General features: G+C 36.1%; 1 protein-coding gene across 9 annotated transcripts in view; it reads right to left on the bottom strand.

Moving 5' to 3' along the window:
- Positions 1–23,113, bottom strand: part of STXBP5 (syntaxin binding protein 5) — a 190,254-nt gene that overhangs the window by 79,510 nt on the left and 87,631 nt on the right. For all 9 annotated transcript variants that reach the window (XR_010134391.1, XR_010134392.1, XR_010134393.1 and 6 more), the window contains exons 9-10: positions 20,460–20,538; positions 1,120–1,274 (exon numbers count right to left, since the gene is read on the bottom strand). Coding sequence is in view for 6 of the 9 variants with exons in the window: in XM_055392020.2 (XP_055247995.1) it covers positions 1,120–1,274; positions 20,460–20,538 (234 nt within the window). In the remaining 3 variants the exon portion in view is untranslated. The remainder of the gene's footprint in view (positions 1–1,119; positions 1,275–20,459; positions 20,539–23,113) is intronic.

The following is a 23,113-nucleotide window of genomic DNA, read 5'->3' as shown; positions in this document are numbered from 1 at the left end:
TCTTGAGTATTTAACATTCTGATCCTATGACACTTCATGCACGTTATTCAAGGCTAGTAAGTTTTATGAGATAATCTATTTACTGACCATTTCAAAATTATTTTACTTTTGTAAAAATGAGTAAGACAGAAATTTCTATGGCATTGCAAATTTCAAAGCTGCACATGGACAACAAAACTAAAATTTAAATCTGAATACACACAAGAACAGTTACCATTTAATCTCACAGGAACCCAAAAGAGTTCTACTATAATACTATCTTTCTTGGATGTTTCATATGTGCCTGTCAACAACTGTAAAATACATTACATCTTTACATCTCAATGAATTTCAACTGAAGTAAAAAAAGGTCCAGATTTAAATTCTTCTTGAATTATATACACTAGCTCTGATGGTTAATTGTATGTGTCAATTTGTCTATAATATGGTGACCCCAGCTGTTTGGTCAAATACCAGTCTAGACATTGCTGTGAAAAAAAAATATACATATATATACATATATTTAGATGTGATTAGCATTTAAATCAGTAGATTCTGAGTCAAGCCCATTACCCTCTGAACGAATGGGCCTCATTCAGTCAGTTTAACGTCTTAAAAGCACAAACTGAGGTTTCCTGAAAAAAACGCAATTGTGCCTCAAGATTGCAACATAGAAACCATGTCTGAAATTTCAATCTATAGATTTCAGACTCAAGACTGCAACATGAATGCCTTCCTGAATTTCCAGCCTGCTAGCCTGCTCTACAGGTTTCAGACTGGCCAGCCCCCACAACAGTGTGAGCCAATTTCTTAAAATCAATCAATCAATCAATCAATCAATCAATCAATCACTTTCTCTCCTATGAGTGTCTGCTTCTATGGAGAATCCTTACTAATACATTACTATCTTAACAGAATTTTAAAATATTTCTTAATATGAATAGCGTTTTTTTATTCTTCAAAACAGATTAAATTTATTAAACCACTTCTGAAATAAAGTTTGTAGATTACGAATGCAGCAGCTCTTCTCCAGAAGAGTTAGCACAATAGGATGAGTAGTTTTATCTAAACAACCTAGGTCTTTTTTTTTTTTAATATCAGCTCTCTATAGAGAATGAGCTTTAAAGTTGCAAAGCTTACCATTTGGGTATGGTGTTTCACACAGCGTTAGAAAATCAACAATTGAATAGTCCATTTCTAGCACAGCAGTGCTTTTCCCATGCATCACTGTTAAGCAAGGTCTTCTTCCTACAGTATCATATGACAAACCTCCTGATAAAATAATAAAAGGCTCCCTGGAAATAAAATACATATTAAGATTATTAATGGCATAGTAAAGATAATTTTCTTGCTACATCATAATTTTTTAATTTAGTGAAATAACAAAATCTTAAATTCTAACATTTTTACACATCATATAATTGAATTGTCTCATGGAATTTTTAATTGGATTAGTTAAGACCCAAGTGAATTGCTGAAAATTAACCTGCAATAAAAATAAACATCGACTACATTTAACTTTTATACCTCCCTAAAACTTTATCTCCTAAATAAAATTTTCATAAAATTCTCTCTGGCTTTCTGCTGATTGAAGTCTCTAAAATGTATTGCTTTGACTTCCAATCCTAACCAGGCCTTCTCAATAGAAGCTCCCACAGAGAATCTGAATGCCTTGAGGCATCCATTGTAGGTAATGGATTAAATTCTCAAGAACGCATCAAGAATTGTACTCAATACAAATCACTTTTGAGAGAACTGTGAAGTCACTCAATCATGCCTTAATTTCTTCTAGAACCTTGGCTGATGCATTCTCAAACCATAGCTCCCATACACACATTTATCAGTTGCCAGCCTGATAATTCTAATTAGCCCCATAACTCTGTTATAACTAATTTTCCCATTCTGTTAGTCATTATTAAACCTAAATTATTTATCTAGACTCATTTTCAAAAACTATTAATATATGCTTATTTTTTCACATATTATGGTCTGAGTATATTTCCACTCATTTGACTTGTCTTTCCATTTATTGGTGGTGAAGTTATTTATGGTACATTATACAGATGAATTAAATTTTCTGTATATTATTTTCTTAAGTATCTCCATTTATGATTTCTTAGTTTTTAAATGCTTAATCTAAGGCCAGTGTATCTATCTTCCTCCTCACCCATTATTCATGATGTTACTTCCTTCTTTTCCATCTCTAGAATTTTTAGTCTTCACATCTATAAGCCATACGTAATAATATCTAATGGTTAAAAGTGCTAGTTCTGGAACTAACCTAACTGCATTTAAATCTTAGCTCTGGCTTAATTCCTGTATGATCTTTGGCACGTTGCTTACCCTCTCTGTTCCTAGCTTCTACATGTATAAAATGGATATGTAGTGATAAGTATCTAACCTCAGATAATTCTTAAACTGGACAGTGCCTGGCTCGGCACATCCTTAGTAAGAGTTACCTACTTTTAATTATTATATCATCAAATTGTCATTATCATCTATTGTGAAAATTTCCCTTCATGGTGTGTGGGAAAAACACCCATTAAAAGCACTAAATTATATTTATTTTTATCTAAAACAAGAGTAAATCAACTTCACTAAAATTTAATTAGACGGGTAATCATATGGGTATGTAGTTTATAAGTAAACATAAATATCAATGCAATAGATGTATGTGCTTGTGTACATAATACTTTTATAAAACTACACCCTTATGTATCTTTCCTTGCTTTATTTTTTCCATAGCAATTATCACTACACAAATTTATTTATTTTGCTTACTGTTTTTCTCATTAAAATGTATGCTTCATGAGGGCAGTGGTTTTGTGTGATTTGTTCATTGCTGCATCCACAACAGTGCCTGGAACAGTACCTGCCATATAGTGGGTAGTAATTAAATATTGTTTCAAAGGAATGAATGAATAGAAATGTGTGTTGCACTACTCATTTGCTACCTTACTATCATTTATTTTTTAGCACTAATTGATTTGGGTAATGTTTCTCTAGCTAAATTGCAGTTAGGGAGCTTAAAATGTTATCCTAAATAGAACCATATCCATACATTCAGTGTTTCAACCTCTCAGCATACTGCGATTATTATGACCGTGCTCAGGAAAGTATATTTGATTTTCTTCCACTTTTTATCACATATAACGAATAAACAGAATACATCTCCACTCTTCTATACCTTGAGATGCAACATACAACTGAATTCAAATAATCCAAGGACAGGGATGAAGGGACCAGTGGGGAACTAACACTTGTTAAATTTTTAGAATGGAAGACTTGAGCCAGGTATTCTATATGTAATATTTCGAGAACGGCTGGTAAGTGCGCTTTTAAATATAACCTGTTTTTTTAAACTGTGTTATTAATGCCAGAACAATGAAGAGAGATTATAGCTGTACATTACAGAATAAAATGTCCACAAAGCACCCAGGGAGATCAAACTGGGTAGGTGACCAGTTTATACAATCTTGACACCATGGTAGCTAGGTAGGTTTATCCTCGGAAGGCAAGTAAGTTTTTCTTCCGTGGCTTTGTAAGCTGCCTGTACTTATTTTCTAAACTTATATTTACAAAAGAGAAACAGTTTGAAAGAAACGCCAACTGACCTGTCACCAAGGTAATTTTCCTTTTCATAATAATAAACATTTGCCAAATCTATTTTACTTGTGTTATTTTATGTGCTGTCTCTTTAAAATTGTCTGTCTGATTGCCAGGCAAGAACCATCCAACCCGTGAACCTTCACAGGTTACATGTTTTTTCATTATAATGCCTCAAACTTGAACAGTAAATATTAATAATTATCTTAAAAAAAGAAATTAGTCATAAATACAATGATAAACTTCAATATTTTAGCACTTCACAGCAAAAATTACGAAAATTTAAAGTTTTTGTAAGCATTTGTAATTGTATTAAAAAGTTCTAGGGATCTCAACTATTTCTAGGTAACATGAATTACAAAGGTGAATAATATTAATATTCTTTTAAAATAAAAAGGTAAGTCTTTTGATGTTATAAGGTCTAGAAATAATAGTTTTTACTTGATTACTTTAAGTAGAATTTTAGTAGAATCCCTTTTAATGATATTGGGTGTTAACCAAAACCCTTCTCATTTTGGAAGACAGCCAGGTTAGAAAGACGTCAGTTTGGAAGCCTTCTAGTTTGATTAGATTTTTTAAGAAACTAGACACGTGATGGAGTAAACACGCTTTCTGCCAATGATTACCTTCCCAGGCCTGCCTTAACAATAGGTTCAGCTGAAGCTATGTTTCCATATGATGCCTTCTTCACTTAAAAGTGCCACTTCTATCCAAAAAGCCATTTGTATAACTAATTTGTTAAACTCAGCTCCATAATACTACATATTCATTCACTGAACTATTTTTAGCACCTGTGTTCCAGGGAATAAAGCAGGGAATAAAGTCTAGTCTAGGCAGACAACACACTGATAGGTATTAATATTATGAAGATCGATACAAGGCTCAGCGGTAGGCTGACTGTGAGGGCAGCGCCACAGGAGCGATAGTGAGACAGCATGACGAGGACAGTCCCCAGAAGGGATGGCAGTTGGGCTGGGACCTAAATGAATAGGAGCCAGCCATTCAAAGAACTGGGTTTGTGGAAGAAGGAGGTCCACTCTAGTCAGCAGGAATAGCCACCACAAAGACCAGAGGTCAGAAACGAGCTGGGTGTACCTGAGGAACTAACAGGCCAGTGGGACTGCAGGACAGTGAGTAAGCCAGGACATGATAATGGGTGAAAGGACCCCAAATCATGCAGACACATCCTGTTTACTCCATTAGGATCTCTAGAATCTGTCTCCTCTTCATCTCCACAATTACTTTTGTATGATAGCATTCAGTTGAGTTGTTCATTGACAGATGTACTTTTCCTCGTTTTCTGTTTAGTCAGTTCCTGTTCCTCCTTCAAAACTCGTTCCAATCATCACCTCCTCAGAGAAACCTTTCCTAGCCCAGCCACCCTGGCAGAGTTGGGGGCCCCCTCCATGTTCCTAGCTACCTTCTGTATACCTCTACTCAGCATTACCACACTTCACTGTCAATGTTTATCTGCTTTGCATGTTCTAGCTCTGCATCCCCAAAACCACAGCTAGGTACCCCAAGGTGCTTGTCAAAGAAATATTTAAAATACCACTAATCCTACAGCTGAGCTGATCACTGCCTCACCAGACTTAATGGACTGGAAATGCTGGAGCATGGGGCCCAGGATTTCAGATGCTTCCCACACATGGCCAGATTTGGGGAACACACCTACAGCAGGGTGAAATTTAATTGCTGTGCCATTTTAATAATTGTTCTGCATAATTAGTACCTATATTATTCAATATCTCCATGTATTTAAAAAATTGGGATTTAAGCTCTAGTCAATCTCATATGACATTGTCTACATTACTAATTGTCTGCCTTACTGATTTTACCAAACCCTCAACAATTTTTTTTCAAATGGAAATGTACAATTCCATTTTAGAGGGAACACTTAATAACTATACATTTGGTAAGCAGAATTATACCTTAGCTCTTGAGAGCTACCTGGTAACTAATACCTAAACTTTACCACTCTACTCCTAGTGCTTAGCAGGAAGTCCAGAGACATATGTATTTACTGAATGAGTAAACAATTATTGATTTTACAAGACCCTATATCAAATTCCTAAAATTCTTAACTCAAATTTCAAACATAAACTATTAATACCTAATTTGAAAAGTCTAATAGAAATTCACACTCTCCTATTTGGTATTAAATTATTTTTCACACAAAATAAAAAAGTTTAGATTTATTTTGCAGATTATATGTCAATTACAATAGGTTCATATGCATAAATTGTTAGAGTAAAAACCAAACTTGTGGATACTCAAAAAATATTAATAATCTTTTTCTACTAAGTTTTTTAATCTATCAAATCAAAATGAAATAATCCAAAACAACATTTTCAAAAATCTCTTTAATAGAAGGGCTGAGAGGAAAAAAGAAATAAAATTGAAAATATCAGATGAATTTGATGTACTTGTCTAAATACATGTTGCCTTGAACACTGCTTTCCAAACTGTGGTCAAGAAGTATTTAAATTTTTTTTTAAATTTGTTGAAAAGCTATGCTTTTGTAAAACAAACAAACACAAACTGTGAATATGTACGTAAATGCTGCAACAATGTCAAGTGGCATTCAAGTGTCTACGTTCAGTCTTGATTTCTGTACTTATCTTGTCTCAGATCATTTAGCACACAGGAACTCTTTACAGCCATAATTTGAGCAACACTAGCTTAGCACAAAAATTGAGACTTCTAATACTATTACTTGACTTACTCTATCACTGTGGGTTTGTGGGGGGAACGTGAGGATGCTATTGAGGATCTCAATCCAAGCCTCATACCCCCTCACACTCTGGATGTAATCTGAAACCACGTAACACTAGCTAGATATAATGGGGATACAGGCATTGGGTAAATTCCAATTTCTCCCATTCCAAATGGGAGAAATTGGCCAAAATTAAGGGGCTACAGGCCCCATGCAAATTCAAAATCCAAAAGGGCCATCATTAAACTTTAAATTTCCAAAATGATCTCCTTTGACTTCATGTCTCACATCCAGGTCACTCTGATGCAAGAGGTGGGTTCCCATGGTCTTGACAGCTCTGCCCCTGTGGCTTTGCAGGGTACAGACCCCTCCTGGTTGCTTTCATGGGTTGATGTTGAGTGTCTGCAGCTTGTCCAGGTGCATGGTGGAAGCTGTCAGTGGATCTACCATTCTGGGGTCTGGAGGATGGTGGCCCTCTTCTCACAGCTCTACTAAGCAGTGTTCCACTGGGGACTCTGTGTGGGGGCACCGACTCCACATTTCCCGTCCACACTGCCCTAGTAGAGGTTCTCCACAAGGCTTTCACTCCTGCAGCAAACTTCTGCCTGGACATCCAGGGATTTCCAAACATGCTCTGAAATATAGGTGGAGGTTCCCAAACCTCAATTCTTGACTTTTGAGTATTTGCAGACCCAACACCACATATAAGCTGCCAAGGCTTGGGGCTTGCACCCTCTGAAGCAATGGCCTGAGCTCTATGTTGACCCCTTTTAGCCATGGCTGGGACACAGGGCACCAAGTCCAGAGACTGCACAAAGCGGCAAGACCCTGGATCTGGCCCTCAAAAACATTTTTTTCTCCTAGGCCTCTGGGCCTGTGATGGAAGGGACTGCTGTGAAGGTTTCTGACATGCCCTGGAGGCATTTACCCTATTGTCTTGTTGATTAACATTCAGCTCCTCATTACTTATGCAAATTTCTGCAGCAGGCTTGAATTTCTTCCCAGAAAATGGGTTTTTCTTTTCTAGCACATCATCAAGCTGCAAAGTTTCCAAACTTTAATGCTCTGCTTCCCCTTGAACACTTTGCTGCTTAGAAATTTCTTCCACCAGATAACCCCAAATAATCTCTCTCAAGTTCAAAGTTCCACAGATCTCTAGAACAGGGGCAAAAAACCACCAGTCTCTTTGCTAAAGCACAGTAAGACTCACCATAGATCCAGTTTCCAACAAGTCCCTCAGCTCCATCTGAGACCACCCCAGCCTGGACTTCACTGTCCACATCACTATCAGGATTTCGGTCAAACCCATTCAACAAGTCTCTAGGAAGTTCGAAACTTTCTCATATCTTTCGGTCTTCTGAGTCCTTCAAGTCTCTAGGAAGCTGCAAACTCGCCTACATCTTTCTGTCTTCTTCCGAACCCTCCAAACTGTTCCAACTTCTGCGTGTTACCCAGTTCCATAGTCACTTCCACATTTTTGGATGTCTTTTCAGCAGTGCCCCACTCCTGGTGCCAATTTACTGTATTAGTTAGTTCTCCTGCTGCTAATAAAGACATATCTGAGACTGAGTAATTCACAAAGAAAAGAGGTTTAATTGACTCACAGTTCAGCATGGCTGGGGAGGCCTCAGGGAACTTACCGTCATGGTGGAAGGTGCAGCAAATATGTCCTTCTTCGCATGACAGAGAGCCAAGCAAAGGGGGAAGCCTCTTATAAAACTATGAGATCTCATGAGAACTTACTATCATGAGAATAGCATGGGGGAAACCACCCTCATGATTCAATTACCTCCCACCAAATCCCTCCCACTTCACATGGGGATTAAGGCAACTACAACTCAAGATGAGATGTGGGTGAGAACACAGTCAAACCATATCAGTACTAAATTGACAAAACAAAAATCATCCTATACTGATCAGATTATTTATGAAATCGGTATATTTTATACTCACTTCTTTAAAGTATACACAGATACTACTGAAAAGCAATATGGCAATTTGTCGAGAGCCATAGAAAACCTCTTTCCTTCAAAATTTCACCACGGGAAATTCATTATAATGAAATAGTTCAACAAAAGATTTTCACTACTGAATTATCTATGACATCAAAAAGGAAAGCATACTCACTCCTATATTTGTATTTACTATGTAAAAAACCTGATTATAAAAATCAATAAAGACATAATTGATACCTGTATCTCACCAAATACATGTTATACGCCAGTATGCATTTTCCCTTGTGAATCCACCAATTTGGAGTACAATGGCACCATCTTGGCTCACTGTAACCTCCGCCTCCTGGGTTCAAGCGATTCTCCTGCCTCAGCCTCCTGAGTAGCTGGGATTACAGGTACATGCCACCATGCCTGGCTAATTTCTCCATTTTTAGGAGAGTCAGGGTTTCACCATATTGGCCAGGCTGGTCTCGAACTCCTGACCTCATGATCTTCCCACCTAGGCCTCCCAAAGTGCTGGGACTACAGGCATGAGGCACCATGCCTGGCCTTGTTTTTCTTCCTTTTAATGTCCCTGCATCCTGGCTTGTGTTTGAAATGATGCTAATAAGGTACTCTCACAAATTAATCCTTCCTACAATATATCTCCTGGCCTTCGTTCTGTTATCATTCTCATCAATTGTTCTGTAGCCCCGAACTATCAAACCAAACTATCTTAGCCTCAGAGCGTATTATGCTGGCTTTCTTTTTGTATGTGTGTGCCTGTTCAGAATCTCCTAGTCCTCTTTTCTACTTGTTTATTTTGGTGTCTTTCTAGATAAAATACCAGTGTTGGGAGTTTTGACTCTAAAGCGTTCGGAACTGGCAGGAAATCATTCTGTAGGTGCTAACAGTAGGCATATAACATTAGGCTTCATTATATATGTAATATCAGTTTAAATTCAACAGTGATGAATTAAAAAACAAATATAGGGAATAGCCTAAAAATAGAGGGGCAAGGATTTTAGCACTTCAAATTGAGTCATGGATAAGCCCAATCTTGGGCATATACTTACACAGCTACTAAAAGAGGTGTTCTAATGTCAAAAGACAGAGTTATCAATCTAGTAGACATAATTTTCTGGCAATACGGGATTATAACACAAAGCTATAATAGTCACCTTTCCCCAGACAAGTGATTAAAAATACAGCAGTAGCAGGTCTGAAGTCACGAGAACACAAAGTAGTGTGGTAATCTCACCATGTGAGCTGGCTTGATTGCTCCCTGTATTTGACCACTTACTACAGGTAGAATTATCCACTAGTTTATTATACAGTGTAGGGAGAAGACATCAGAATTGTGCTAAGCAAATGCAAGTCAAAATGTTATCTTAAAAACAAGAAAGTGAATGGCAATTTATCATAGTTAGGTGTGAGATTTGGGGATTAAGACTGGGAGAAAATATTCTAGTTTTGAGAGAATAAAGATAATATAGATAAATCTGGGCTGGGTTGTAGAATGACTATTTCTGAAGACAGTGATAAAGCAAAAATCAACCATTTAAGGTTAAAACTTTTTGACTGACATACCAAAAGTAACATGAAAAAGGGTAAGGTTAACTGATGAGGCACTTCAAATTGTAAAAGTCCATAGACTCAAAGAGATCTTCACTCATTAGATGAAATTACATACAAATATGCCTGTGGACTTTTTCTTTTTTTTTTTTTTTTTTTTTTTTGAGACGGAGTCTTGCTCTGTCGCCCAGGCTGGAGTGCAGTGGCGCGATCTCGGCTCACTGCAAGCTCCGCCTCCTGGGTTCACGCCATTCTCCTGCCTCAGCCTCCCGAGTAGCTGGGACTACAGGCGCCCGCCACCACGCCCGGCTAATTTTTAGTATTTTTAGTAGAGACGGGGTTTCACCGTGTTAGCCAGGATGGTCTCGATCTCCTGACCTCGTGATCCACCCGCCTCGGCCTCCCAAAGTGCTGGGATTACAGGCGTGAGCCACCGCGCCCGGCCTGGACTTTTTCTTAACAGACGTTAAGACCAAGTGCCATAATCACAAAGGGAACACGGGAGTGCAGATATTGCTTCAACATACTGATTTCATTTCCCTCAGATATGCATAAAGTAATGAGATTGTTGGATCATATGGTAGTTCTATTTTTAACTTTTTGGGGAACCTCCATATGATTTTCCATAATGGCTGCACTAATTTACATTCCATCAACTATATGTATAGGTTCCCTTTTCTCCATATACTAACACTTTTATCTTTTGTCTTGTTTGATAACTGCCATTCTAACTGGAGTGAGGTGATATCTTATTGTGGTATTATTTGTATTTCCCTGATGATTAGTGATGTTGAACATTTCTTCATATGCCTGATTGGTCATTTGTATTTCTTCTTTTGAGGAATGTCTGTTAAAGGTTTTCTGCCCATTTTTTATCAGATTTTTTTTTTTGGCTATTGAACTGAGTTCCTTATATATTCTGTATATTAATCTTTAGTTAGATGTATAGTTTACAAATATTTTCTCTCATTCTGTAGACTGTCTCTTCACTTGGTTGACTGTTTCCTTTGCTCTGAAGAATCTTTTTAATTGGATGTAATTCCATTTTTCTATTTTGGCTTTTGTTGCCTACACTTTTGAGGTTCTATCCAAAAAAATCTTTGCCCAGTCCCATATCATGAAGCATTTCCCATGTATTCTTCCAGTAGTTTCATACTTTCAGGTCTTACATTTAAGTCTTTAATACATTTTTTAGCGGATTTTTGTATTTGGTGAAAGGAGTGTGGCTTTAGTCTTATCCATGTGGATATCCTATTTTCCCAGCAGCATTTATTGAAAAGAATGTCCTTCCAATTTTTGTTCTTTGTATCTTTCTTGGAAATCAACTGGCTATAGATACACAGATTTATTTCTGGGCTCTCTATTCCACACCATTGGTCTATGCATCTCTTTTTATGCCAATACCATGCTGTTTTGATTACCACAGTTTTGTAGCATATTTTGAAGTCTGGTAGTGTGATGTCTTCAGCACCGTGTTTTGTGTTTACTTGTTTGGATAAATATTACTTTCACTATTTACATTTTTTGTGGTTTCATATAAATTTTAGAAAGTTTCCTGTTTTTGTCAACAATGTCATTGGTTTTTGATAGGAAATACATGGAATCTGTGGCTCACTTTGGTTAGTATGGACATTTTAACAATATTAATTCTTCCAATCCATGAAAAAGATACACTTCCATTTGTGCTCTTCAATTTCTTTCCTCAATGTTTTATAGTTATCAGTGTAGAGATCTTTTATCTCCTTTGTTAAATTTAGTCCTAGCTATCTTTTTTCAGTAGCTATTGTAAATGAGATTGTTTTCTTGACTTCTTTTTCAGTTAGTTCACTATTAGCATATAGAAATGTTACTACCATACATTTTCTATCCTGCAACTTTACTAAATTCACTTATTAGTTTTAAGTTTTTCAGTTGAGTCTTCAGGATTTTCTATCTAAATAAAACGTCATTCTGTTTGCAAACAGGGATAATTTGACTCTCTCCTTTCCAATCTGGATGGCTTTGTCTTGCTTAATTGCTCTGGCTAAGACTTCCAGTACTATGTTGGACAGAACTGGTGAAAGTGCACAAGAAATTCCCTAGGATGAATCCCACTTGATTGTGGTACATGATCTTTTTAATGTACTGTTTAATTCAGTTTGCTAGTACTTTGTTAAAAAATTTTGCATCTATGTTCATCAGAGAGGTACTGTTGATAGTTTTCTTTTTTTGTTGTGTGTTACTGGGTTTTGGTATCAGGGTGATGCTGGCCTCACAGAATGAGTTAGGGAGAATTCTCTTCAATTTTTTAGAATAGTTTCAGGAATTAGTATTGGTAAGAGAATAATGCTGGTTTCGTATAATGAGTTTGGAAGAATTCCCTTCTCTTCAATTTTTTCAAACAGTTTGAGGTAGACTGATATTCTTCTTTGTATGTTTACTAAAACTCAGCACTGAATATGTCCAGGTCTGGGCTTTTCTTTACTGACACTACTTTTATTACTGATTCAATTCCCTCACTTGTTATTGGTCTGTTGAAATTTTCCATTTCTTCCTAAGTTAATCTTGGTAGGCTGTATGTGCCCAGAACTTCATACACTTTTTTTTTTAGATTACTCAATTTGTTGGCATATAATTATTCATCATAGTTTCTTGTGATCGTTTCTATTGTATGGGTTGTAATGTTCCCTTTTTCATCTCTGAATTTATTAATTTGAGTCATCTCTTTTTCTTAATCTTACTAAAGGTTTGATTTTGTTTAACTTTTCAAAAAACAAACTGTGTTTCATTGATATTTGGTATTTTTATTTAGTCTCTATTTTGTACAAACTGTGTTTCATTGCTACTTTGTATTTTTATTTAGTCTCTATTTTGTATATTTTGGCTCTGATAATTATTCTTTCTTTCTTCCTACCAATTTTGGGTTTGTTCACTTTTTTCTAGTTCCTTGAGGTGCAATGTTAGGTTGTCTATTTGAGATTATTGTGCTTTTCTGATGGAAGTATTTATTGCTATAAATTTTCCTCTTAGGACTGCTTTTGCTGTATTCCATAGGCCTCAGTATATTGTGTTTTCCCATGTTGTCTCAAGAATCATTTATTTTCCATTTTCAACATCTTTATTGACTCATTGGCTATTCAGAGCATGATGTGTAATGTCCATGTATTTTTACAGTTTCCAAAGTTTCTCTTGTTAATCATTTCTAGTTTTATACCACTGTGGCCAAAAAAGCTACTTGATATGATCTCTATCTTCTCACGTGTTAATACTTGCTCTTGACCTAACATATGATCTCTCCTCAAGAATGTTCCATGCACAGTGCAGAAGAATATGCATCTGCAGCTATTGGATGGAATATCCTGTAAATGTATGTTAGATCCACTTCGTCTACATTGCAATTTAAATCCATTGTTTCTTTGTTGATTTTCTGCCTGGATGATGTGTCTATTGCTGAAAGTAGGGTGTTGAATTCCTCTACTACTTACCTACTGCAGTTTATCTCTCCCTTTAGATGTAGTAATAATTTGTGTGCTCTAGTGTTCAATGCATATATATTTGTAATTCTTAAATCCTCATGCTAAATTGATCCCTTCGTTGTTACATAATTACTTTTTTGGTCTTTTTTACAGTTTTTGATTTAACGCCCATTTTATCTGATATTTTATAAACCTGCTCATTTTTGGTTTCGGTTTGCATGAAATATCTTTTTCCATACTTTCACTTTCAGTCTATGTGTATCTGTACAAGTGACGTGAGCCTATAGTAGGTAGCATAAAGTTTTTCTTTTTTCATTCATGCTATATCTTTTATAATTGGGAAATTTAATCCATTTACATTCAAGGTAATTACTGACAGGTAAAACTTACTCTTGCCATTTTGTTAACTGCTTTCTTGCTTTTCTGTATCCTTTGTTACATTCTTCCTTTCTTGTTTGGCTTTGTGGTTTGATGGTTTTTCTATGGTACTAAGTTTTGATTCCTTTTTCTTGTTTGTGCATCTGCTGTGATTTATTTCTTGATGGTTATCATGAGTGTAACATAAATAATCATGTGGTTACAACAGACTATTTTAAGCTGATAACAACTTAACTTTAGCTGCATAAAAATATTCTAGACTTTTACCCTTCTCTCAACATTTCTCAACCCTTCTCTCAACAAAGTAACATTTTTGTTATATATCTCCTTATTTATTGGGTGCTCCTTAACAACTACTTGTGGCTGTAGTTATTACTATTTTGACTTTTAACCTTCATAGTTGAGGTCTGAAAGATTTATACAGCATCATCATAGTATTGGAGTATTACAAGTTTGATTACAAATTTATCTCTATCTGTGAGTTTTATAATTTCTGATGTTTTCATGACAGTAATTACCTGCTTTTCACTTCTTGCTGTAGGACTCAGCATAATCATTTCTTGTTAGGCCAATCTAGTGGTGATGAATTATCTCAGCTTTTCCTTGTCTGGGAAAGAGTTTATTTCAGGTTCATTTCTGAAGGATAGCTTTGCTGGGTACAGTATTCTTAGCTGACAGGTTTTGTTCTTTCAGCATTTTGACTATATCATCCATTCTCTACTAACCTGCAAGGCTTCTGCTGAGAAATCCGTTGATAATCTAATGAAGATACCCTTACATGTGACAAGACACTTTTTCTGCTTTTAGAATTCTCTTTGACTTCTGACAGTTTGATTATAATGTGTCTTGGAGAGGACCTTTTGAATTTAATCTATTTGAAACTCCAGAGCTTCCCGGATCTGAATATACATATCTCTCCCAACTTGAGCAATTTTCAGCTATTATTTCATTAAATATGTTTTCTGTGCCTTTCCTCCATCTCTTCTCACCCTCTATAAATATTATGTGAATATTTGTATATTTAAATGCAACTCTGAAGTTCCATAGGTTTGCTTCATTCTTTTTTATTCTTATTTTTTTTCCACCCTCTGGCTGGATTATTTCAAAAGACCTACCTTCAAATTCAGAAATTCTTTATTTTGCTTGATGTAGTCTGTTGCTGAAACTCTCAATTGTATTTTTCATTTAAGTTCTTCAGTTCCAAGACTTCTGTTTGCACTTTCCAAAAATGCTAACTTTGTTGAATTTCCTATATTTTTTCTGATTTTGTTGAATTGTTTATCTGTATTCTCTTGTATCTTGCTGAGTTTTGTTTTTAAGAAATCATTATTTTGAATTTCTTTATGGGCATATTGTAAATTTCCTCTTCTTTGGATTCTGTCACTGGAGAATTATTGTGTTCCTCTGGGGATGTCATGTTTCCTTGCTTTTTCATATTTGTGTTCCTATGCTGAATCTGCACATTTGGTTGAACAGTCACCTGTTCCAATTTTATGGAGTAGCTTTTTAGGGAAAGATTTATTCCTGTATATGGGTGTTATGCTAGTTGGGTAGGGTGTGTTGGCTTTGGTTCTGGGTGGAGACATGATGTAGTCTCCACGCAATTTCTTCAGCTGTAATCCATGTCAGCAATGTCTGTGAGTGCCTTAGTGGCTTAGGCTGTAGACGTCTGTGGCAAGAGCAGTACAGCTTAGCCAGGTTTAGGCTTGATGGGCTGATTTTCAGGTTGACTTGGGGGGTGAACCTAGTAAAGGCAGGTTTGCTGAGCTTTTTTTTTTCCTACTGAAGGCACAGGTTCATGCCAGTTCAACTGGTTCAGGCACTGATCTGCCAGGTGAGGGTCTGCTGGGCTGTTTTTCCAGTGAGGAGCAAGGACATGTAGTACTGCAGCAGCCCAGGGCTGCCTCCCTCATTGTACAGGACCATCTGTTTTTTTTTGGGGGGTAGCATACTGTATGGGTGTGGGCACCAGAGCCACAACTGTTCCTGGCCACAGGCACTGAGCAGCTGGGATCATGGCATTGTAGTCACCCATGTGAGCATGGTGGAATGACAGTGGAGCCTCAAGAGTGGACAAATGAAGTGGCTACTGGTCCCCTGAGCAGAGCACTCAAGCACTGGCTCCAATTTCAAGATGGCACCATACTATAGCAGCTTGGGTCATGGGGTGGTGAGGGTACACACATTGTTCATTCTCTGGAGCAATGCAGCTTCATGGAAATTCCTTGAGGCTCTACAAACTGGGCTCAGGGCCTATGAGTACTGTAGAATTCTATCAGAGAAGGACTGCATGTGCCTGCAGTGGTAACGGGGACTGTTGGGGGCCTATGGCTTACGTTTTCCCCACAAGGGGAAGTGCCTCCTGGCTCAAAGTGGGAGACAGGGCAGCAGAGTCAGGGTGTTTTGCTCCCCCTCTATGCTGTCATCCTGGGTTGCCATACTCCACGGGGAATTGGCCACTCGCTTTCTGCGCTCCATCACTTTCCTTCAGAGGCTCTAGTCAAATTTTAGTTGTCTGTTCTTTTTGGTCCTTTTGTGTGTGCATGTGTGGGGGGGATGGTGATTAACACCAGGCACCTCTAGTCAGACGTCTTGCTCAAGGACCCAATATTCGCTTTTAGGTTCCATAATAAAGAGATGCTTTTCCCAAAGCTGGTAATTATTTGAATGGTGATCACTTCTGAAGAAAACTAACTCTTCTAATGCTCTGTAGCTCAAAACACTAGAGTTCATCTGAGTACCTATTTGAACCCATTCAAAGTTGTTTCTTGTTGAAAATCTGGCCCCACTGATGCCTTCTTATATAGTGTACTAGTGAAAAGAAAAGTGTAAAGTACAAATGAAAAGAAACTAGAGTTATCAAACACCTATAATGTGCCAGACATATATTATTTCATTTAGTCCTTCATGAAGAATTTTGTAAAGTGGGAATTATTGTCTCTGTTTTATTAAGGTAAGGTAAAAAGGTCAGCGAGGTTAGGTAACCTACTAAAGATAATACAGTTAGTAAGTGGCAGAACTGGGATTTGGACCCCAGTCTAATAATCCAAATCGCCAATTATTTCTACTAAATCAGGGACTTTCAAATATTTTAATAATGCCCCATAGGAAGAGGTGCATTTTACTTCATAATCCAGTATACAGACAAATATATACCAAAGTTTCATGAATCAATATTTACCCTTAAAATATGCAGTGCTCTCTATTTCCTATTCTAGTTTATAAGTTAGAAATCGATGGTCACAACTGGCAAAACTATTTTCACAACCCACTAATGAATCATCATATGTGATATCTAAAAATTTTTTTTGACATCAAAAAGGACTAAAATATTTTTTTAAATCACAGCCTTTCTCTTTCAGATAAATATGATTCTCAATTTAGGAAGGAATACTAGATTCTTCAGTTATAAAATTTGGTTAACCTTGCCACTTGTACACTTGCTTTGTGGAAGCACGATAAGTCAACAACTGCATTTTAGGTGTTTGTCAGAGGTAATCAAACATCTGAGACAACCAGTATGTGTGAGACATATACCAGTGGTGTATGTGACACAACTGGTATAAAGAGCACGTTACAAGTGCTTTATATATTTATCTAATTTTTTAACAACTCAGTGAGGTAGGCAATATTATCATTCCCATCTTACAGATAAAGCAACAAGCAGAGAAGGCTTATTTGGTTTGCCTAAGATTACACAATGAGTAAACACCTGAGGTGGGATTCAGACCCAAGTAGTCTGACTCCAGAGTTCACACAACACTGTGCTGACTGCCATTCACCATGGGACTTCATACCTGATTCACATTAGTTTCTCAAAGAAACAACTTCAATGGAATTGACTTAACATTTAATTTATAACTTCTTATAAAGAAAGAACTGGTTCCATAATAAAACTGCTACTAAAATACTTTATTTCCCTATGCTAGAGAACATCTGGTTTCTCCAGATCTAAGTTTTATTTGCTTTATCTCATCAGAAAATAAAAGCTATGTAACATCTCAATTCCATTTTTTGTCAGAATTTGCCTTTGCCTCAGAGTTAAACTAAGCATTTTTAATAGCTCTTTATCACTATCTTTTCAATACACCTGCCTATCTTCTTCTTCACATTCAGCACCACCATGCTTTCACTGAGGTGAATGTTTAATGTGGGTGACATATATTCAATAAACAATTTCATTACTAACGATATGTATGGGTTGTAGAAAGAAAAAGTACTGCATGTTTTGAGAGTATATTATTGGAGGACCTCACCTGGCCAATGAGGCTAGAGTATCTTTAAGGTTGCATATTTTTGCTGAGCCACAAAAGATGGTAGGGAATCTACCTCAAATTATTTCTAAGCAAAGAGAAGAAAATGTAGAAGACCCTGAGAATAAAAGGATGGCTTTTTACAAAATTTGGTAACTTGCCAAAAGGAACTGTACAATACATTCTGTTGGCATCTGCTTATGATACCTGATAGGAACAGGAAAAAGATGAGTGCTGCCCAGCTTAATGAATAGAGGCTGATTCTGCTCTAGCTGGAGTGGGTAGCACAGTTCTCGATTTAGGTTGCATAGTATAATGTGGAAAGCTATTTCAAGGAAAGAGGCCAGGGACTGAGAGAAAAGAAGAATATGTTGAATTTACTGAATTTCCCATCTTAGGTGACAAAAGAAATTGAGAAAGTAGAGAACACTGTTACAAAATGGTGATCTTACTGATCCAGTTAACAGTATAACTATGTCATTTAACAACAAAGGATACCTTCTGAGGAATGCATCATTGGACAATTTTGTCATTGTATGAACATCATAGAGTGTAACTTACAAAAATCTCGATGATATACTACATATCTAGGCTATATTGTATAGCCTATTACTCCTAGGTTACAAACCTATATAGCATATTACTGTACTAAGTATTGTAGGCAACCGTAACACAATGGTAAGTATTTGTGTATATAAACATAGAAAAGGTACAGTAAAGTACAATATTATAATTTATTGGGACCGTCATTGTATATACAGTCCACCACTGATCATGATGCTGTTAGGCAGTGGATGACTGTATTTACAAATGCCTACAAAAGAGCAACATTTTAAATTTTCATTTCTAATTCTATGAAAGGAAAAGTATTACTGCCATCTTGAAGAAACCTGAACTCATAAATGTTAACACTATTTAGGAGTAAAAACTGGAACAGGTGAAGCATAGAGGAAAAAATCTTCCCTGAACTGTTGCCTTTGTTGCCAGTCAATATTTGTTAAAATAACTAGATAAGAATAGACCTTAATTAGTCACTATTAATTTAAATATTTAGCCAATTCATTTTGTATTATAATCATAGATTTTTTTTTCAGATTTTCTTCCTGTTTTTCTTTCTTTGCTACCATGCTTTTCCTATTTTAATTCTTTTGCCATAGGACAAATGTAACAAATAAAAATCAATTGGTGGCAGGGGATTTCCTTAAAAAAATGGTTTCTCAATCATTTATAAAGTTTATTATATACCAGGAACTGCTTGAAATGTTTTACATACATTATCATCTCAATTAAACAACTAATGTCTGACATTTTATCCATCTATGTCATAAGTGAGGAAAATGAACCACAAAGAAGTCAGATAACTATGCTACAGGTCACACAATGAAGGATGCAAGAGTCAAACAGATGATACACCTCTTAGAGTTCATTTAATCTATTGTTGGAATATAGCTATTGTTGGAATATATCTGTTGGATCTCAACAAAGGCTAAAAAGAAGGAAGGAAAAGATAACGACATTTTTATATATATATTTTAGCCTGGTACCTTTACTCAAATGAGTTGAATTGAAATGGGAGGGGAGATTAAAAAGTGAGTGGGCCAGTTGTAATATCCAGTGGTTATAAACTGGTATACAAAAAATACACCAGTGTTTCTAAATGTTAGAGTGCATCAGCATTTCCTGTAGGTCTAGTTAAAACACAGATTGCTGGGTCCCGGCCCCAGAGTTTTTGATTCAGTAGATCTAGGGTGGAATCTGAGAATTTGCATTTCAAACAAGTTCTCAGCTAATGCTGTTGGCCAAGGGACCACAATTTCAGAACCTCTGCACTATACTATATATACTCACTGTCCAACATAGCTATAGCAAATAAAAGCCATAGTAAATAAAACCATATACTTTTCCTGGGGAACTAGAACATAAATAAAAGAATTTCTTTTAGAAGTTAAAGAGATGTGGAATTTTCACAGATATTTTATGTTTTTTTCTTTATATTTTTTAATCTAACATTTGACACAAAAATATACGTAAAATATATAAATGTTTAAGCAATCTAATTTTCATATGTAATTCATATAGTGACAATAATGTCTTCAACTACAACCAACACTCCCTTTAATATTAAACTGTATTTATTTTCATAATTGGCAGATACTCTTATATAAGATTTAATTTCTGAAGAATACATATAACTTTCATAACATATATAGTAAAAATAAGTTAAATTTTAAATCTTTTTTTCTTCATTGCTTATTCCACAATGATCACTAGTGAATAAACACTATTGCTACTGAAGACTGATCTAGAGAAGGTACGAAGTTTAACAGGAAAAATAATTCAAACTTTCCAAGATAATGTGTAAAACTACTAAAGACAAGAACACAAAAAAGTATTTTATCCTAAATTTACCAATTTTACTTCTTTTGTTAAATAAAAAAAGCATAAAATTTAAGAATGGTGTAGACTATTCTAAAATAGGCCTTCAAAATTAATGATAAAATAGCCTTCCATGCTATTTGAGGAATTATATACAATGAACATTGGCAATGAAGTAAAATCTTACCCAGATCTAGTCGTTTTGAATTCCACCTTGAGGATAGGTTTGCATGGTTCTGGCTTCTTCCCATCCTTTAACTGTTTTCCTAAAATATATTTTCCTGCATTAAATTCTAAAATTCTAAGTTACTCTACATTCTTACATTGATAGTTTATAAAATGAAAGTGAAATATAATGAAATCCACCATGAAACATTTTAAAGTGATTCTGAAGGAGGCATTTAATACACAGTAAGATATTTTTTAAATGATCAAGCAAAGTTACCGTTTGAAATTCAGTGCTAAAAAGCAAATATAATTAATAACTTAGTAAGAACATTTATGTGACAAAATTCTAGCAGGAGAAACTGATAGTTTTTCCAATGTTCTTAATTGCAGATAAGCAACATAGAATTTCAGCTTGCTAAATGAATTCATTTTAAAACAGCAAGATTTGAGAAAAATAAATCTACATCACATTTTCACCCCAGTGTGACAGGCTGCAATATTAAGCCCTATGCTAATAAAATCATTTATATTTATTCTCCTTAAGTAAATACATCCACTGTAATACCCAAAAGACTGCTAAAATACACCAACCTCTATAAAATGTGTCAGAGACTCATTTTGTCAAAGAATTCTAATTATTTTTTAAAATGTTGATTTCAGTTATCTATTTCTACATGTTCACTGTAGAAACTATAGAAAAGTAAAAAATAAAGAAAATAAAACATTTATTTCCCATATTTCAGAGATTAACCACTGTCCACATTATAATACTTCTTCTGGCAAATCATCTAACTTGGGAATGGTCTGAGGAATTCCTGACTCACCCCTAACCTAACACCTCTTACCCTCTTTCACAGCTTTATTTTTTCTCCATAGCACTTGTCACATTCTAGTATCCTTTATATTTAACTTCTTTGTTTATTGTTTGCCTAACTGGCATGTATGTAAATTCTAGGCAAGCAAATTTTTTTTCTTTTTTTTTGAGACAAGGTCTCACTCCTGTAGCCCAGGATGGAGTACAGTGGCATGATCATGGCTCACTTCAGCTTCAACCTCCTGGGCTTAAGTGAGCCTCCCATCTCAGCCTCTCAAGTAATTAGACCATGGGTGCATACCACCATGTCTGGATACATTTTTAAAAATTTTTTGTAGAGATGACAGATGGGGTTTTACCATGTTACCCAGGCTGGTCTCAAACTCTGGGCTCAAGGGAGCTGCCCGCCTCAGTCTCCTGAAGTGCTGGGATTACAGGCATGAGCCACTGCACCCGGCCAGGAAAGCGAACATTTTTAGCGTATTTGTTTTCTGTTGTGGTATCCCTGGTGACAAACATTGTTTGGCATATAGTATATCTGGGTAAAGTTTTATTCTAGAGAGGTTGTGCCAATTTATAGTTCTATCAGCAGCGTAAGACCGTATTTTGCCATATCCTCCCCTAGCAATGTTTTTTTTTTCTTTTTGCTGATTGTTAAATAAAAAGAGTAACTTATTTTAATCTGATGTGTTTGGATCCCTAACTGGTCATGTATACTTCTTTTAAAAAATAGCTTGCTGTTCTTTATCAATGCTTCTATGTCATCTTCCTTGTATTAGAAAATAAATTTTATATTCCAGGCTTATTAACATTCTGTCAATCATGTATGTTGCAAATATTTTCCCTAGTGAATTCCTACAAAGTAAAAAATATTGTACAGAAATACACATCTAAATAATCAAGTCTATCAGCCTTAATATGTTCTAATTTAAGAAAACATGAAATCCTAAAATATCGATTCTTCCAAAATTAATTTATAAATGTAATGTAATTAGAATCTCAACAGCTTTTCTTGAATTTGGACAAAGTGATCTTAAAGTTCACCCAGTAGACTAAATGTCTATGAATGGCTAAGGAAACTACCAAAAAGATCAACTTCCAAGATGATACAGTGAATATCATAGGTAGGTAGGCATGAGTGGGGCAGGAGAGGGCTCTAGAAATGTCAGATGATGGTTCAACAATTATCACACTGCCTCACTAAAAGTGATATTGGCAGCCGGCGCCAGGGAGAACCCATTTCCTGATGGTCCACACCTGCTGCACTAAAGTGTTAACTGAATGCAAGCGCCAGGAGACGCAACTTCCCAGGCATGGGCAGTAAGTAACAAAATGGTGGAGTATGACCTTCGGGGGGCACTCCACTGGAAAACAGAGGAAAGCCTCAGATGGACATGTGTACGAATTCCTAAACACACTGCACGTGTTCACCTACCAAGGGTAAGGAGGGCACCACACATAGGGGCAGCACACCCTAAGGGAAGAATCATGGGAAAGGGGCAAGCCTATGAAGTCCTAGGGTCAGAGTTAAACACTGCACTTGTTTTCCAAGTTGCCCACCTGGATCTCTTTCAAGTGTTTCTTCCCTGTTCTAAAGCCTTTTTAATAAACTTCCACTCCTACTCTGAAACTTGCCTTGGTCTCTTTTTTTGCTTTATGCTCCTCAGTTGAATTCTTTCTTCTGAGGAGGCAAGAACTGAGGTTACTGCAGACCCATACGGATATACTACTGGTAACTCAGATATATGCCACCAGTAACAGGAGGACCTCGATGAACTTGCTCTCCCACAAAAATGAAAGTACTATTAAAACAACTAAAGTTAAACATTTTAAAAGTCTGGAGAATGACCAAGCCACTA

Source organism: Gorilla gorilla, chromosome 5 (assembly GCF_029281585.2).
Source record: "Gorilla gorilla gorilla isolate KB3781 chromosome 5, NHGRI_mGorGor1-v2.1_pri, whole genome shotgun sequence".
In the NCBI taxonomy this organism is placed as follows: Eukaryota; Metazoa; Chordata; class Mammalia; order Primates; family Hominidae; genus Gorilla; species Gorilla gorilla.
The sequence above is the reverse complement of the archived record's forward strand: the minus strand, read 5'-3'. Positions and strand labels throughout refer to the sequence as shown.